At 40.7% G+C, this 17986-nt stretch overlaps 1 protein-coding gene across 1 annotated transcript in view; it reads right to left on the bottom strand.

The window, feature by feature from the left end:
- The window catches only part of LOC140537287 (ephrin type-A receptor 5), a 95154-nt gene that overhangs the window by 47856 nt on the left and 29312 nt on the right, over positions 1 to 17986 (bottom strand). Inside the window, exon 4 of the mRNA XM_072659639.1 lies at positions 364 to 519. Within this exon, the coding sequence (XP_072515740.1) occupies positions 364 to 519 (156 nt within the window). The remainder of the gene's footprint in view (positions 1 to 363; positions 520 to 17986) is intronic.

Here is a 17986-nt window from a genome sequence, read left to right as displayed (position 1 = left end):
TAGCCTGTAAATACTAATTACACAATGTTATATTATATTATTGTATTATAGTATATAATATATAAATAATTTGTGGTATTACTATTTTATTATCAATAACAATAAACTATATCTAAACCAAATTAAGAACCAAAATTAGCTGTAAAAGTGATTACTTCTAAATAGTCATTTTAGGATTATTCTCACTCTCATTCTAAAAACGTTTGATATCCCATTTGTATTTGTAAGAAGACGATACACCTTATCAGGATTATTTGAATGTGATGAAAAGTCACATGTATCTCCATTCTTGCAGTTTTTCTCTCAGGGCTAATCTTTTATTTTGCACTATTAGCGTCTCTAAAAGAAGTACAAAATACTTACTTGTGCAGGCCATGTTGGTCGGGTCTGTGTCCTTCCTATAGTAGCCCTGCTCACACTGGCAGGACGTGGAGGCCTCAGTTTTGGTGAAGCTGTGAGGAGGACACTTGCTGCATGTTCTGGTCTGCAGAGCTGATCTGTAGAAGCCAGGCTTACACACTGTAGATTAAAAAAGAGAGAGAGAGAAAAAAAAAACAGCACAAGATAGAAATGATTACATTATGAATGCAGCTGATCAGTGCCTTTGTGCTGCTTATTGAGATTTGATGAGAAACATTGGCTGCTAAAGTCAAACATTCATCAGCTTCATTAAAAAAGAGCAGGTGCTGATATCAATGGCTCTTTGATGGCTAAAATGTGCGGCGCTTATTAATACTCCATGATGTGTTCAACATCATCAACAGTTTTAGCTCAAATTGAACCTTTGATGCATTCATAATTGCGTTTCACTCCCTTTCTAACATGCATTTGATGCATGAGTAATTAATATATTTGGGAATACATTTCCTTGATTCTATTCAGCTTTCCATGAAAACTCAATTACAAACACTGAAGAGCATGAGAGAGAGAGAGAGAGAGAAAGAGAGAGAGAGAGAGAGAGAGAGAGAGAGAGAGAGAGAGAGAGAGAGAGAGAGAGAGAGAGAAAATTGATATGAACTGAATTGGGAATGTGGAAGGCTTGACGGTTTCCTCATTCAGTCCTAACTCACTCAGCGATGTCTACTGAATGCGGATATGTGGAATAATGGGATTTAAGACTTCCCTAAGACAGCGGAGACAAATGGAGCCGGCGCATCCTGTGTTTATGACTGTTTAAATGACTTTCAATTTAACTCAGATGCTTATGCACAGCACACAGCCTGACACTGCAGAACACATTCAGGTAATGCATTGCCATGGATGGAGAGAGACATATTATCAATGGCCTCTGCAGTCAAAAGTGCAGACAAAGACATTAATTAAAGCTCCCCTGGTGGGCATTAGGAGGCAGACAGCAGAAGTGCTCTGTGAATTCAATCCAACGCCAATCCGGCAAGAGAACGCCAAGGCCTAATAAAAACAGGGTGTCTGAGGGTCCTTAGAACATCTTGGGTTATCTGTATTTATTACATTTTACAAATTAAAAGCCTTAATGCGTATTGAGCTGCTGCCAATGTGAATGTACAGCAAGTGGTCTCAGATTTTTGAATATAAGCGGATATCATTGACATTTTTGAATAGTATGTCACTGCTGGTGGGACGCACTGATGCTCACCAAGCCTTTGTATCTTAAGTCCTGTATGTCTGTACTGTACAGCAGCACAATGCAATTAACAAATAACCATAATGTCAGTAATAAAGAGGCCACTTTAGCTTTACACATACTGACAGAGTGAGTGTTAGGAGATGGAAGTGTGACAGAGTCATGAGACTCATATGCTGCGTCCCAGTTGCGTACCACACACTAATAGTGCGGGTTTGGCAGGTTAGTATGAGCTTTCTTCCAGACGTGAGATGCTCCTTCTTTTCTGTTTCACATTGCATTGTGGGATAAGTGTCCGTTCTAACTGAATGGATCTAAGTATGCACTGTGGATGTTTAAGGATACTCAACTTTGACACTTTTGTCTATACTACATACTTCATACTCGTTAGTATTAGTAATTAGTACGCAATTAGGACACACCCACACATTTACATCTAATCTCACAAAGGAAAATCATGTCTCATTTTATTTCTTTTTGTATTAATTGCAGAGTATCAGAACAATAAAAGGGTTAGTATTAAGGGTTAATAAGGGTTAGCACCTGAGCAGTGCCACAGACTGATCCACTCCATGCCACTCCGCATTGCTGCAGTAATGCAGACTAAAGGAGCCCCAACTAAGTATTGAGTGCTGTACATGCTCATACTTTTCATGTTCATACTTTCATCATCATTTGGCCAACATTTCTAAAAATCATTTTTTTGTATTAGTCTTAAGTAATATCCTAATTTTCTGAGATACTGAATTTGGGGTTTCATTAGTTGTTAGTTATAACCATCAAAATTAAAGGAAATAAACACTTGAAATATATAATGAATATATGTATATATTTAAATATATGATGATACAATGAATGAATATAATATACAACTTTCACTTTTTGACTGGAATTACTGAAATAAATCAACTTTTTCATGATATTCTAATTTTATGATCAGCACCTGTATATGTTTTATTAAGACAGGTAATTTTATACTTTTATTAATATGGTAAAATAAGAGTATCTGGTAAATGCCATAAATGTAAACATACCATTGCTATTTCAATAAGAAAGTGACTTTTAATTGACTATGATTATTAACTGAGCAATCATAACACCTCTGTGTTATGGTGTTGTTTTATTTTTGTTTGTTTAATCAATGACCATCATCTCTCCATCTGCTGCCAAAAAAAAGCTGTTGGGCATACAGTGGCCTCATCACTGTCTCTCCTGCATGACTTAGATATCTGTCATTGGCAGGGCTATGCTGGGTGCCAGGGTAATGGCCTCCAGACCAGATTTGCACCACTGAAGCCTCCTGACTGAAGCTGTAAATAGATTATATTTGGCCTTGAGGGCCCATTGGCTGCATTTACGCTAGGTTATCCATAGAGGCTAAACGGCTTACTTAATTCAGTGGAACATAGTAGAAAAATGGAAAATTGTGAAAAAACAAACCAAAGAAAAACAAGTAAAGAGTCTTATTGCTTTACAGTTGCTACTAAACCTCAGTAAGGCCTTTTACATTCACACAGGACACACCCACACATTTACATCTACTCTCACAAAGGAAAATCATGTCTCATTCACACACACACACACACACACACACACACACACATATATATATATATATATATATATATATATATATATATATATATATATATATATATATTCAGAGCATGTATGCATGCAAAAGCCCAGCTAGCCAAAAATACTCCAAAGTAACCAGTTGTGGCACTTGTGTAACAAGCTAATCCTTTCAAAAAAAGGTTTCAATAGCACTTCATCTTCAATGCTTTACGAGCTTGCATAGCATCTGCAGGCTTACTTGGCCAGCAAAATACACAACCGAGTATTATCGTCCCTCTTTTCTCCTTTAAAATAAGCAATTTGACTGGTGCTTGTGCATTTCAGTGGCAACAATGTTTTAAACATGAAGCCCCAAAAAACATTATTGCCCTGAAAAACCCTCTTCTTATGTGGTTTCCGAGCTTGTGCTTGATAATAAGAATCCACTTCAAATTACAGAGTATTTTCAGTGACCTTGCAATTGCCATTAAGCTACCTCCCACTGTGAAAATGACAAAGGCTGATTTAAATGTCAGGCCTGGAACAGTCTCATGATAATGGAGCTGCAGTTTATCTGGATGGCTCTTAAATACCATGAACTGCACAGTTCAGAGAATTGTCTACGAGCGAGTGAGTGATAGTGTATGTGTTTGTAGCTTTGAGTAGCTTTGATGAAAGGTGGATGGTCACAGACTGCGAAGAAACATAGAGATATTATATTATAGGCAGCAAGTGTACCAGTTTACAGTACAAAAAGCAATGTCCTTAAACAGTGAGGGAACATTTAACACCTTACCGACACATCTATCTGGAGCCCCTGAACATACGGTGGGTTTTGAAAGAAGACACACTTGAAATTTCCTATATTTGCAGCATTATGATGGTAAATTATAATTCTAGGTTATATCTTATGTCCATCTTTCATGATCAAAGGAACCATAATTGGCAGCAAATCGTCTAGACTAGGTACCAGTAAGGCAGATATCTGATAAGTTGATGACCACTGTAGTCCAGCAATGTACAAATGCAAATGTAGCATTGAAAGCCTATGAACTCTAATAGACATAGTAGTAGGGTTCCAGCCTGAATAGAAGATTGAACGTTGACCTCCCAAGGCAGAGTGTGGAGTGATTGGGTTATTTCCAACAGCCTCAAATCTGGGCCGGGAATCAGTAGTCAGTTACAGCAAACGATCAGGCTGATCAGGTGGTTGGTGTGGTGCAATGGATAACACCACTACCTGCCACTGAGCTGCCACACCATGTGGGAAGCTGAGGTTCGATTCGCGGCCTGGGTGACTATGCTGCACTACACCAATAAGAGTCTATGGGTGACACTCCTAACACTACATTGGCCCACTTCTGTAATATGAGTTACCTTGCAAGTTGCTCTGGATAAGGGAGTCAGCTGAATGCCATAAATGTAAATGTAATCAAGCAACTAAAAGAGATTACAAAAGGACTGGAAAATGAATTCCAGGACAAGAGTCAAAGACTCTGCTTCATTATTGAGGTAAGACCTGGAAGCTGGAGACCAGCATCGTTTGGGGGTTTCTCCTTTTTAACACCCAAATGAGTAGATGAGCTAAATCAAGTGTACTTGAGCAGGAAATGAACCAAACTGTTAGACCCAGAAATCAGACCCTACTGGAACCTTTATTAATGCTTAACACATACTCTTTAGAGATGGAGGGGAGGCTATCACAACTGCCTCAATCTTCAGGAAACTCAACAGCTTCATGAAAGCATAAGATCACCACAACGTTCAAAATGCTGCACCTCCAATATATAATGTCGCCATCACGTGACAACCTTTTATCTCCAATTTTGCAGTTTTCTACTTTTTGATATAATTTAAATCCGTCAGACACTTTACCCACTTTATTATGCTACTGCTATATTAATTCATTCATGCTGCTATACTTATCTCATATTGCGATTAGGTTGCTGCTACTTTTTTAAATTTCACTGCCTTCCCCCTTTTCTATTCATGTCTACCCTTCTTATATTCTAGATTTGTATTATTATTATTTTATTTATTCATAATTGCTCTTTGAGTGTAACTGGGACCTTGACATCTCAATTTCATTCCACCTATTTACATTTATGGCATTTAGCTGACGCTTTTACCCAGAGCGACTTACATGGTTACCCATATTACAGAAGTGGGCCAATTCAGTGTTAGGAGTCTTATTGGTGTAGCACACCCAGACTGGGAACTGAACCCTGGTTTCCAACATGGTGTAATAGCTCACTTGCAACTAGTGGTTTTATCTGCTGCGCCACACCAACCATGTACCACAAGTGATGGGAATGAATATAAAGTCTCCTTGAATCCTTTTTCTTTTCATTGTATCAACATTTCCAATGACTTTGAGGGAAATTATTTTACATTAATTTCCACTGAAAGTTCAGAAGGTTGTTTTTCTTCTCCTGTAAAGTTGCTGTTTGGAAGATATATAGGATTTTTTTTCCATTAAATCATCACATTGGATCACTGTCTTGATTTATTCCAAAACACTCAGGATGCTCACAGAACATTTAGTTAATGGTTAGAGGCTCATTTGTATGTCGGAGCTGCTGCTGCGATATCAAAATGGTAAAGTCTGAGATCCTGATAATTATTAGCAAAGCATACATTTTGCAGCTTGTTAAATGACTTATGCAGAATTCCACAATAACGCCATGTAATGATGTCTGTTACATGGCCACGCTCTGACCATGAGCTAGCACTGTGTTCCTCTCTCAGTCTCTTCCGTGTCTGGGAGCACAGCCTGCTCTCACGCAGCACTTCGTTTAAGCAATTTGTCATTTGACCATGATACATTTGCTGAGGATGCTGAGGATGACAGATATGGATCCCGACACGGCCAAATACTTTTCTCCACACTTCAGTCGAGCCGCGGCCGGGATAATCCCCCCCAAAAAAAGGCAGCAGGATGATATACTGTAAAAGCAAATCTTAATGGAAACAAGATGAGGGCTGATTAAATAAAGGCCTACGGAAGGGCCACGGTAATGGTCCTGTGATTGGATTATGCCGGGGACTGGTGTGAAACGAGGATTTCGTCTTTATTCTTTTTTTATTAAAGATGTACAGAATCATTCAGCAGTTTATCTACAGGATGAACTTAAGAGATTAGTACTTATATATAAAAAATGCATTTATCGAGATTTAGTCATTATTTGATGCATAAATAGTAAATATGTGATTTATTGTTTTTTATTTATTGTTATTTTGCCTTGGAATGACTGATATTTTCCTTGTATGGAAGGCTCAGAAAAAATGCATATGCTTTGGTTTTATTGGCTGGTTTTACGCCACCGAGATGACCCAAAGTAACGGCATAGCGTAGACTAGCCTAGCATTATGTCTTACAAAATAGTGTTGCTGCCCTGTCCGTATGTGTACAGATGGTACGGTGGTTATCTAGCTGAAAAGATTGTAGCCTAGCATTAGCTTTTAGCCACTTTAGAGGCATTCTCATGATGGATAATGGCATCAGTGCTTGGTTTGGCTGGGCTAGTGTTAGCTTATAGCCAGTTCAGAGGCATCCTTGTGCTGGATAACAGCATTGGTGCTTTCCTTGGGTCGGCCTGTATCCCTTTTTTAGCCTCTCTTCTGCATTCTCCTAAAGTAAATGTTGCATTTTATTTAGTCATGAAAGGCTTTCGCTAGGCTGGGTATATGTACATTTTGTTGCCGTAAATAAATGGTGTCAAGACTGTTATGTAACAGTCTGGGGGGTTTTGGAATTGACCTGCTTACAGCTCTGATTTATTTAGGTTTACGGTTGAGGTTTGTCACCTCCAAGAATCAAAGAATCAAACTCTCACTATTCAACTATGCCAAGGTAAACAAGGTAAATGCAGTTTTCCAATCTAGGGCCCCTTTAACGCTCATCAGTGCAAAGGGGCTGGTAAAAAGAATCTAAAATCTGCACATGCATATTTCATGAAATGCCGTACAATTGGGAGGATGCCTCCTTGAAGATTAGAATATGAAATACTGTGCTTTATTTTCAAGGGTCCATCGAGCTACGACTCAAATCACAAAAGGGGAGTGAGAAAGGAGTTGATAATCTTTTTTTTTTCCTACATAACCACTCCCAACCCAACCTCCCCCCCCCGCAAATCTTTCAGCAGAGACACGGGAGGCGGCATTCGCAAGGTCTTTAAAAAGAGCCACTAACTGATTCACCTTGACAGAACCTTGGTCCCTTGTCATGCAACATTAGACTTGGGAAATATATGCTGAGCTCTTGTCTGGCCGAGCTTGCAGCCAGGTTGCTATCTGTTCGGCCTGTTTCGTTCTGCTTCCCTGTGTACAGTTTTAGCATTTAAATAGCTAATCTGTCTTCGGATTGATTTTTAAGCGGTGAATATCATCGCTGTGCTATTATGACCTGAGTGCACTGATTTGCTTTGTGCATGCATAATGTAGCGTGATGCCGTGAATACATAAAAAAGAGAACACGTCTGCAGGTAAACACAGCAACAAAACACTCTATATGACTGTCTCAAGTCAAAGCTGTTTACTATGGAGATATATAGATCTCGCTGTCTTTTGCTATTCACATATTAGCTCATGTTGGGCTTCAATATACAATTAAACCTCAAATCAGTTTCAGTCAAAATGCACCATTCGAATAGGAACATGTATACTAATTCTGGACAGGAGCTCCTTTTGCTCTCAAACCAGGTCCAATTCCTTGTGGGATGGATTTCACAATGTGTTGGAAATGTTCCTTTGAGATTCTGGTCCATGCTGACATGCTAATGCCATTCCTACATATTTTCATGCCATTCCTCCATATCAGGAGCACTTTCATGCTGCAGATCTCTAGTTCTACCAGCATCCCAGGTGTGTTCTATTGGACTCATATCTGGAGACTGGGAGGAACCACCACTGAACTCACTGTCATGTGACATTGACCATTATCTTGCTGGAAGTAGCCGTTGGAAGGTAAATTGTGGTCATAAGGGGATGCACATGGTCAGCAACAATACTCAAATAGGCTGTGGCTTTATAGTGATGACTGATTAGTATGAAAACATTCCCCATGCCATTACAGCACCTCCACCAGTCTGGACCAGGCTGGGCCCACAGAATCATGTTGTTGGTGTCAAATTCTGACCCTACGACCTGTGTGCCTCAGCAGAAATAGAGACAGAGTCCAGTTTTGGTGAGCCTGAGCTGTGGTGCATTGGGGCTGTGTTCTCTGGACTGGTTCATACAATACTTTTGGGAGGAGTTGAGGATGAGGTGGGGTGGTGATCATCCAACATCCTGGCCTCACTAACCCTCTAACGCTTCCTCACAGCAATGCTCCAATATCAAGTAGAAAGCTTTATTCTGTGGACAGTGGAAACAGAGAGTTATTCCACCAAAAGCAGTATAAAGTCTTTTTAATACCCATTTTAAATATTTTAATATATTTAGTGTCCCAATACTTAGTCATTTGGTTAATGTTTACTTGCATCATCACAGAAGAGTGAATCGGCCTTCAGCCAGAGTGCAAACCTACTTACTGACTGTGCTAAAAGCTTGTGCAAAGTATCAGAGTAATGAATCCATAAAGCTCACTGACAGAATCAGATAAGAAAATGTGCTCTAAATCATTCAACAAGTGTCAAGAAGAGACTCTCGAACAGTATGTGTTCCAGCTCTGATCTGCTCCAGGTTGAGCTTGTGAGGGGCTCTTGGTAGAAATGAGATTCTGCACTGAGACTTTCCCACATTAGGATGTATGTAGTATATGTTTTATTAACAACACTGCTTTTTAAAATGCTCGACTACTGGAAAGTTCCCACCACAGAGGGGACAGCAGTGACATGTACAACAATCAGCCCTAACATTAAAACCACCTGCCTAATATTGTGGTTATAGGTCCCCCTCAGGCCATCAGAGCAGCTCTTACTCGTTGGGGCATGGACTCTACAAGACCTCTAAAGGTGTCCTGTAGTGTCTGGCATCAATATGTCAGCAGCAGATCCTTTAGGTCCTGTAAGTTGAGAAAGGGGGCCTCCATGGGCATCAGTTAGCCTTGGGTGCCCATGATCCTGTCGCTAGTTCACTGGTTCTCCTTCCTTGGAGCACTTTCGGTAGGTACTGACCACTGCATACTAGAAACACCCTACAGGACCTGCCTGATGTTTCGGTGATGTTCTGACCCAGTCGTCTAGCCATCACAATTAGGCCCCACTTTCCTTCTTTTAATATATATGGCATTTAGCTGATGATCTTATCCAGAGGGGCTTGCTTACAAGATTACTCGCATTGGGCCAATGTAGTAGTCTCTCAAGGACTTTTACTGGTGTAGCGCAGCATAGTCACCCAGACTGGGAATCAAACCCAGTCTCCCACATGGTGTGGTAGGTTGCTGGCAGGAACCTTCAAGAACTGACTGTTCGCTTACTGCCTAAAGTGCCGCTGTAACCAGACAATCAATAGTATTCACTTTACTTAAGTTCATGTTAGTGGTTTTAATGTTATGGCTGATCTGTGTTTCTTTATGTAAGTTCCTATATGGAATTCTCATTTTCTGACTCTACATTTAACCATAAACCAAAGCCTAATCTTATCCTTCAGAATCCAAAACGAAATGTTTTGCACCTTTACGTTTGAAAAATGAAACATGGAAAGTTGGATCTGTGTTGCTGTTCACACACACACACACACACACACACACACCGCACACATTCCTCAACTGTTCAGCTTCTCACTTTCCCAGTCCACCAACCTTTTGTGAAACTGTCTACCACTCGTCTCTACAATCTGTCACACCTACACACACACACACACACACACACACACACATACATAGACACACAGAAATCTGGGTGGTAACTCAATATGTACCCCGTTCCTGTCCAAAAGCAGACAGTGGGGGATGTCGCGGCACATTTGTGCTCACTCTCCTCTTTCTCATGTCGTTTGGCTGTTTTCAATTTCGCTGGCAAGTTCTGAGCTGTAACATCATCACTGATAGCACATTGCTTCTTCCACCACCATGATTTCTGTGCAGTGGGAGGCTGTTATTTATGTGATACTCGCACATGAAATCACAACCCAGCAGCTTGAGCTTGTTTTTTTTTCTTTTATATCCTCCCATCCTTTTTTAGTTAAACACACACAAGGTTGGAGAGTTTGCCAGCGACCAAATCACAGCCGTGTTGTTATTTGTGATAACACACTTCCCTTTTGTGTTCTATTGCTTTTATACAAGAGTTTGAAGAAACATATCAGCGAGGGGAGAAGCAAGGAATCCCTAGACAATGTTTTAAAGGTGCCCCAGAATGGAAAACTGGCAAACTGTATTTTTTTCTACAGTGGAATAATAAAGAGTCCAATTCATGGAAGTGACAAACCATGAACCTTAAACACTGTGGCATCCTTCTTTAAAAGAAAATCTGCAAAAGGGCTGTAAAACAAGCCAATTCCAAACCTCTAGAACTGTTATGTAACAGTCTATACTCAATATAACCCCCACCCCCCAAAACTGACAACAATCCAACTCACTGGCGAAAGCCTTTAGAGGCTAAACACAATGCCTACTTGGCAGAATGTAGAAGTGAGGCTAAAAAATATAGGAAATAAGTACAGCTAGCCGACTGGGTGACGCATCAATCAAAGAAGGGCATGAACGGAGGAAGTACCAAGAACCTAACCCTACCAGACTAACCACACACTGGACTGACTGGACACCGAGAGTACCCAGAAACAACAGAAGCAACACTATCCAAATACTAAGAAATGATTGTTTTCATTAGTTCTTGTCAGAGTGCTAAGCTATGCTATACTAGGATAGGCTACTGCTAGGCTGTGTGGCTATGGCAATAAAACCAGAGTTGAACAGGGTGGTAAATAAGCTTGCTGAATTGCAAGACGGTTCTTAATGGGACCCAAAGTGGTTCTTCTATGGCACAGCTCAAAGAACCTCATTTTCATTTGTTCTTGTTACAGTGCTAAGTTATGCTATTCATGGATAGGCTACTGCTAAGGCTATGTGGCTATGATCAGGCATGGTGCCATATACCACCCAATACAACAAGAGTTTATCTTTTTTATTCCACGAGGCCTCTGTAAAGCTGTGTTTCAAACTCAGGCAAAATAACAGGGTGGTAAATAGGCTTCTCAAACTGCAAGACGGTTCTTAATTGTACCAAAAGTGGTTCTTCTATTGGTTCTTCTAGTGGTATTTCCCAAATAACCTTTATTTTTAAAAGTGTATGATCCAAACACACGCTTATATCAGATGCAACACGGATGAAACACTTTTCATGTATACTACATTACTATTCACTCTGTGTAATAGCCCAGGTAAATGTTCTATTTCACTGCACTGAAAAGACTAAACGTTATCTGTCCTACTCATTCTGAGCCCGCACCCTGGCCTGAGATCAGCCACCATAATCCCATTCAGGCAGCCTTCCTGCACCTCCAGCACCATGAGTCGCTACGGCGCATCGTTTCATGCTCGGCTCTGGCCTCCAAAATATGATTAGATTTTGTCATGCTTGACCAAGATAGCTGGCCGAGGATGCCAGGCTGACCCCTTCTCCGACTAGCCGTGGCAGGATGTCTCCCCAATGTCACCGCAGAGGAGGAACTCGATGTGCAGCACAAAGGCTAATAGCTGATTAATATGCAGCAAACAGTGGTGGGCCTGGCAATTAACGAGACAGCAAGAAGCTTAATATGCACTCCCTTAATAGAGGACAGTTTGGGATGAGACATGTTGATTAATAAGGCCTTGTGTTTACAAAAAAAGCCCTTGAACATGCTTTGATTGCAGAGATGTCCAATAATTGAAACCATGAGGCTCGGGCAGGAACTGAAGCGCAGCGGGTTAAAGAAACCAATCAGCCAGAAAGAGAACGAGGCGCTCCCGATGAAAGAGCAACAGAAATGCTCTGACAAATCAATTGGTTACCAATTAGAAGAGGAAGCTGGTTGTATGACGTACTTTCGAGGCGGGAAAATGAGCAAACTGTGCGTCTTCACAGATACGTGCCTGAAGACATCTGTAGTAAATGACGTTTAATGCTTGTTATGAGAAATTCAGATTATTTATCTAATAAATGAAAAACATGATAAGCTTATTCCACTACTTTTCCAGGAATCCTGCAGTCGTGCAGGGTCGCAGACACCAAAACAAATGTTTTCAACAATGCTACAATGATCTGTTTTCCAGCTAAACGAAAAGATAAACGTCCTCTTCCTATGTTTAACTTCCCCCGAGTAAACTCGCCCAAAAACCAACGCATACAAATGACAATATGCAAACGTGTGATTGGCAGCTCCCAGTGTTGGTCTTTGTGCTTTGCTATTGTTGGAGCTGGAATTATTTATTTTCCCTCAACGCATTGTTTGAATAGCAGGATGGACCGAGCCTGATATTTGGCATGGTAAATCTGTATGTGCATTCCATTAAATCACTGACATCTATTTGAAAATCTGCTAATACCCTTAGCACATGGATTCTGGCACACTCTCAACATGGGCAATGCCCAGATGCTCCTCAATATTTCCTTTTTCTTTGTGCTGTGGAACAGTTGTATTAGATTGTAGCAATGCAGAACATTACATGCTAGAATATGGACTATTTTCTGAAGTATCAGTACTTACTACTGTATTTTATTTGTCTATCTTTGAGATGTTCCCACATCAGTATAAAAGATATTGTATTTGTCAATGGATCACTTAAATACAATTATATTATATATATATATATATATATATATATATATATATATATATATTATTGTCAAGAAAAAACAATTCTCACAAATGTACACAAGCATCTTTACATTATGTCATAATTTCATTATGAATGGACCAACAGAAACGCTCCAAAATCACTTGGAATAAACTCAAAAATGTGTCATTTTGGCGATACAAGTTTTTGCGACAGAGTGCCCATTTACACAGCTCAGTCCATAACATTATCACCACTGACATGTGAAGCGAAAAACACTGATCATCTTCATCCACAGCGGCATCTGTCAAAGGGTGGAATCTACATATTAGGCAGCGAGTAAACAGTCAAACAGTCACTCTGGAAGGTGGACTGTTCTCAGTGTTTAAAAACTCCAGCAGCACTGCTGTATCTGAGCCACTCGTCCAACCACACCACCACTACCATGTGAGTCAGTGACACTGCAGTGCTGAGAATGACCCACCACCCAAATACTACCTGCTCTGTGGTGGTCCTGTGGGGTCCTGACCATGACGAACAGGGTGAAAGGAGGCTAATGATGCATGCAGAGGAACAGATGGACTACGGTCTGGAATTATACCTATAACTACACAGTGCTCCTTTATGGGAAGTAGAGATGAAGAATGGAGAATGAGTGCAGAAACAAGGAGGTGGTGCGAGTGAAGTGGCTAGTCGGTGTATATTTTTAAAGTGTTGCGGCGCTGAATTTTACTCAGTATGGCTGAGCATTATTGGTAGCAAGCAAGAGAAAAATGAGGAGCTTAATTGCGAGGAGCTAAAGTAGCCTAATTTACAATTCCTGTTAGCATCTTTAACCCTCCGGGGTCTATGTGTGGGTCTATCTGCAACACTCCCATAACAACACAACACATTTCTCAAAGTAGTTAGTAGATGGTGCACAGAACCACAAAGAAAGATTAAGTGAAGAAGGGTGTAAAGCAAACAATCCAATATAGGAGAATTCCCCACCAGCAGGAGCACTATGCTAACAGCATTTAGCTTGCATTGTCGATGCTATCAAACACAGAAGTGCTTAAGCCATTTCTCTGAGGGCACTTGATCGAGAATTGGTCGATTGTACTTGGAGCAGGAGAGCGGAGAGGCTGAGGTGCAGTCTTAATCAGCATGCGGCTGGAGTCGGCCTTACGTAATATGAAGAGTGGATTCACAACATAAACTCAACCTTTCACAGAACTGAAGGAGGAAGCAGCGACAGCATCTCACGCTCTTTACACTAGGCGATCCACAGCAGACATGCTTCGTTACTTCTTACGTGATCTTGTGATCGTGATCTTTAACATAAATATTAAAATAGACAAAAGTATTGGGACACCTGCTCACTCAATGGTATGACAAATAGAGTTTATCCCACTTTTGCTGAAGTAATCGTCTCTACTGTCCAAGGAAGGCTTTCTACTAGATCGTCACTTTCTAATAAATGCATTCAACTACTTTCAGTTGTACTTACTGTTGACACAGATGTGCAAATGCACACACACAGCATGTCAACTCCCTGTAGAAAAGTATGGCCAACAGAATAGGGCTCTCTTGAGCAGATGTACATGAACATGAACATATTGGCACCATGACTAATGCCAGGTGTGGGCTGGAGGGGTAAAAGCCCCCCAGCATGAAGCTGTGGAGCAGTAGCACTGTGTTATCTGAGAATAATGAATAGTGCTCCATCCAATACTTTTGAGATGAGCTGAATGCCATCAACTCCTTCTAGCAATGCTCCAAAAACCTTCTTCCCTGGACAGTAGAGACAAATACTCTGACACTCTTATTTTAACACCCTTGCTTTCAGAAGAAACAATGAATGGGCTGGTGTCCCAATACTTTCGTCCATATAGTGTATGTATCAAATATGATACCCTTGGCTGTTAAAAAGGTTAAAAGGGGGTGCAGTTTTTGCTTGCTCTCAGTTTGTGATGATGCTCCTGCAGATCCACCGTTCCTCTTTAAAACCTGCAGCTCCGCACTGCAGTCTCTGGTGCTGCTGTGAACACCTCGCACGGCTAGGCTACGACAACTGCTTACAAATGACCTCGTAACACCCAACAGCAGGACCCTTATTAGATCAGCCCTCTGTTCAAACCTGCAAACAGTGAGTACAGCAGCCAGCACGTCCCACTCTGCTCAGCACAGGGAAATTAGGATTGACACACTGTGCCAGTGTCCTGCCACTGAGCTAAATTTCTTCATCATCTTCTTCACGTTCGGTGTCAGGGAGGACGGCACGCAGTAAACAGAGCTCCACGTTGAGATGCTGTTGCTGTGTACTGCAGCTGCAGTGTGCCTGTGTGCTGTACACTGAGAACACACTGAGAGGGTAGCTTGGAGCTCTGTCCAAACAATGTTTTTTTTGAGTAGATCATGTGAATACCTTCCAATATCACCTAAAGAATATCAGTGATTACTCCGGAAGCATGAAAACTTGATGGGTGATTGCTTAGGGGCTCATTCACATATTGCATATCAGTATTTTCCAAGCAATTACAGTGATAACTGCTCACAAAGACTATGCCGTGCGGCCTTCACCCCTTAAAAAGCCTAGGTACTGATTAATACACCCCAGTGTGTAATAAGCCTTGGAGGGTTAAGGGGTTTTAAGGACGCCTCCTTAGGAAACAGCTTTGAAATGTGACTGGTTTCTGAACGTTCTCTACGTCTTTACCTGTGTAACCCACTTTTACTGACTGTTTAGACTCAGTATGTTCCAGAAATATCAGAATAACAAGTAAAACAACCCTGAGCAGCACTTGTGTCACATGGTTTGCTCTGTTCAGCTTCAGTAAGAGAAACTGGTTTAATCTTATACAGTGTCAGGACTGTCCGCATCACAACAAAGCAAAATCCTGCACTCCCCCACGCCTCAGGGTGGGAGTGCTTTCTGACATCTCTGTGGCATCTTCCCTTGGCAAGTGCAAGTGCGTGGCGAGGGACTAGATTGAGTTTGACATTTCCTCCGGTAACAACTGACAGGAATGACAATAGTGGGGATCATGGGAGATCCAACTCTCTTGGGATGCATTTACCAAGGCTCCCCAGTTCCACAAAGGATCCAAACAAGTTATGTACATTGTTATATATATATATTAGAGCTGGGCAATATGACGATAATTTATCGCATTGTGATAAATTTTGTCATTGTGATACACAATATGCTTTTCTAAGCATATCGAGGACACTGTTAGTCCATAATAAACATTGATCAGCTGCAGGTTTCATTACAAACAGTGTATTTATACTGTTTTAATAAGATGAAGAGCAGCAGGTGCTGAATATAAATCACTGTATTTAGTACGGGAGAGTATCTGAATAGTAGTTTTTTTTAGAATCTGTCGCTATTGATGTTTTTAGTCTGTGATTACATGTATTGTGCAAAAAAAAGTCTTTAAATAACGTAATATAGTATGTATTGGCCAGCCCTAATATATATATGCATTGTGTTTAAAAAGTTTAGGAAGAAGTATGGAAAAAACTGTAGGTAGTAAACTTAAAAAAGAGCCCAAGCCATCCTTGGGTGCATTTAGTTATATTCATTTTAAGCTCAAAGTGAACAGATTTCAGACTTGGTGAATGTCTATGGTATCTATTGATTTAGCGTAACACACTTAGATAGAATTTAAAATAAATAAATAAATATAATTTGAAGCAAAGAACACTTTGGTACCAAGAGCCAATGGAAAGCTGTGGGCACTGCCCAAATATGAAGCACACCCTGAAGGTCAGCGAGTTCACTCAGTCTGTACAACTCAACTAAATAAATACACCATAACTCAAAACATGGCAAAAGGTTGAGCTGAGGAGCTGAGCATGTATCTCAACTACTTTGTTTTTGAGGTATTTTCACTTAAGTGATCCCACATATTCGTAGTATTTAAGTGAACTTCATTAATTAATTTCACATAAAGTGATTTTTTGTTATTACTGAGTTTGTATACATTTGCATATAGAATCACTCCTACATTACAATGATCTCCCTTTTTAATGCCTGTAACAGTATCATTTAAAATGATATGAGTAACTCAGTGAAAGCTAACCAGGGTAAAGTACAACTTCCACACAGGGGAGTTCGTTTTAACAGTGTTCCCATTAAACCTCTCAATGAAAAACAACCAGAGACATCCAAATCTCCTATAGAGCTTCAACACAGTGGTGTCTCAGCGGTTAGAGCTCCGAGCTATTGGCGACAGGGTTGTGGGTTCGATACCGAGGCTCAGCAAGCTGCCACTGTTGAGCAAGGCCCTTCACCCTCTCTGCTCCCTGGCTGCTAGAGTTGGCTGCCCACCACTCTGGGTGTGTGTGTGCTCACTGCCTCTAGTTTGTGTGTGTGTGTGTTGAGATTGGGAGGACACATTTTGTTGTACATATTACAGTGAAAGATACGTGCACCTCTTTTGGAATTAATCAAAGACAAACTATAAACGCTCTGTAAATACCATTTGCTTAACTTCTAGGGTCAATAATAAATGAGCTATATTTGACAGCCTCTCACTAACTACATCTGATGCTGATATTTTGATGTAACGCTGAAAAGTTCTTCTGGTTCAAACGACAGAAAACTGCATTGAATTGAACTGTGATCGCATCGGGTTATCTCACATCCTAGCGACCATCAGCTCAACTGACTAGCTTTGTTTCTACCACTACTTTCTATTGTTTAGTGTTCAGTATGTGACGATGCCCATGATCCACTCACACAAGCGCATTGTGAGGCAATTTATCCCAAGAATGACACCATTACAGCGCCCGTTCTAACCAAGCATTATTCCACCCTATCTCTCGCTCTCTCTCTCACACGCAACCCTGCCAAAGCAGCAGTCTGGCACTTAGCTTTGCCCATCACTGCCCATCTGCACTGGCTGGCATTTTCAGTCTCTGCAAATGACATTCATCGCTTTAGTCATGTAGTCTGCTAACTGCTAATGGCTAAACGTTCACTAAGTACCATTTTATGCATTTTTGTGTCTCCATTCGGCCTCTAAACAGCAAGGCAGGCTCATGCCATGTCAGGTTGGGAAGAGCATTATATGTTCATCCACTGTAGTATTGAATTTTCTGATGACCAAGGCATTACAAAAATTAGGCTACAGCAAGAG

The sequence above is a fragment of the Salminus brasiliensis genome, chromosome 16 (genome assembly GCF_030463535.1).
Source record: "Salminus brasiliensis chromosome 16, fSalBra1.hap2, whole genome shotgun sequence".
Lineage (NCBI taxonomy): Eukaryota > Metazoa > Chordata > Actinopteri > Characiformes > Bryconidae > Salminus > Salminus brasiliensis.
This window is presented reverse-complemented; position numbering and strand designations above follow the sequence as displayed.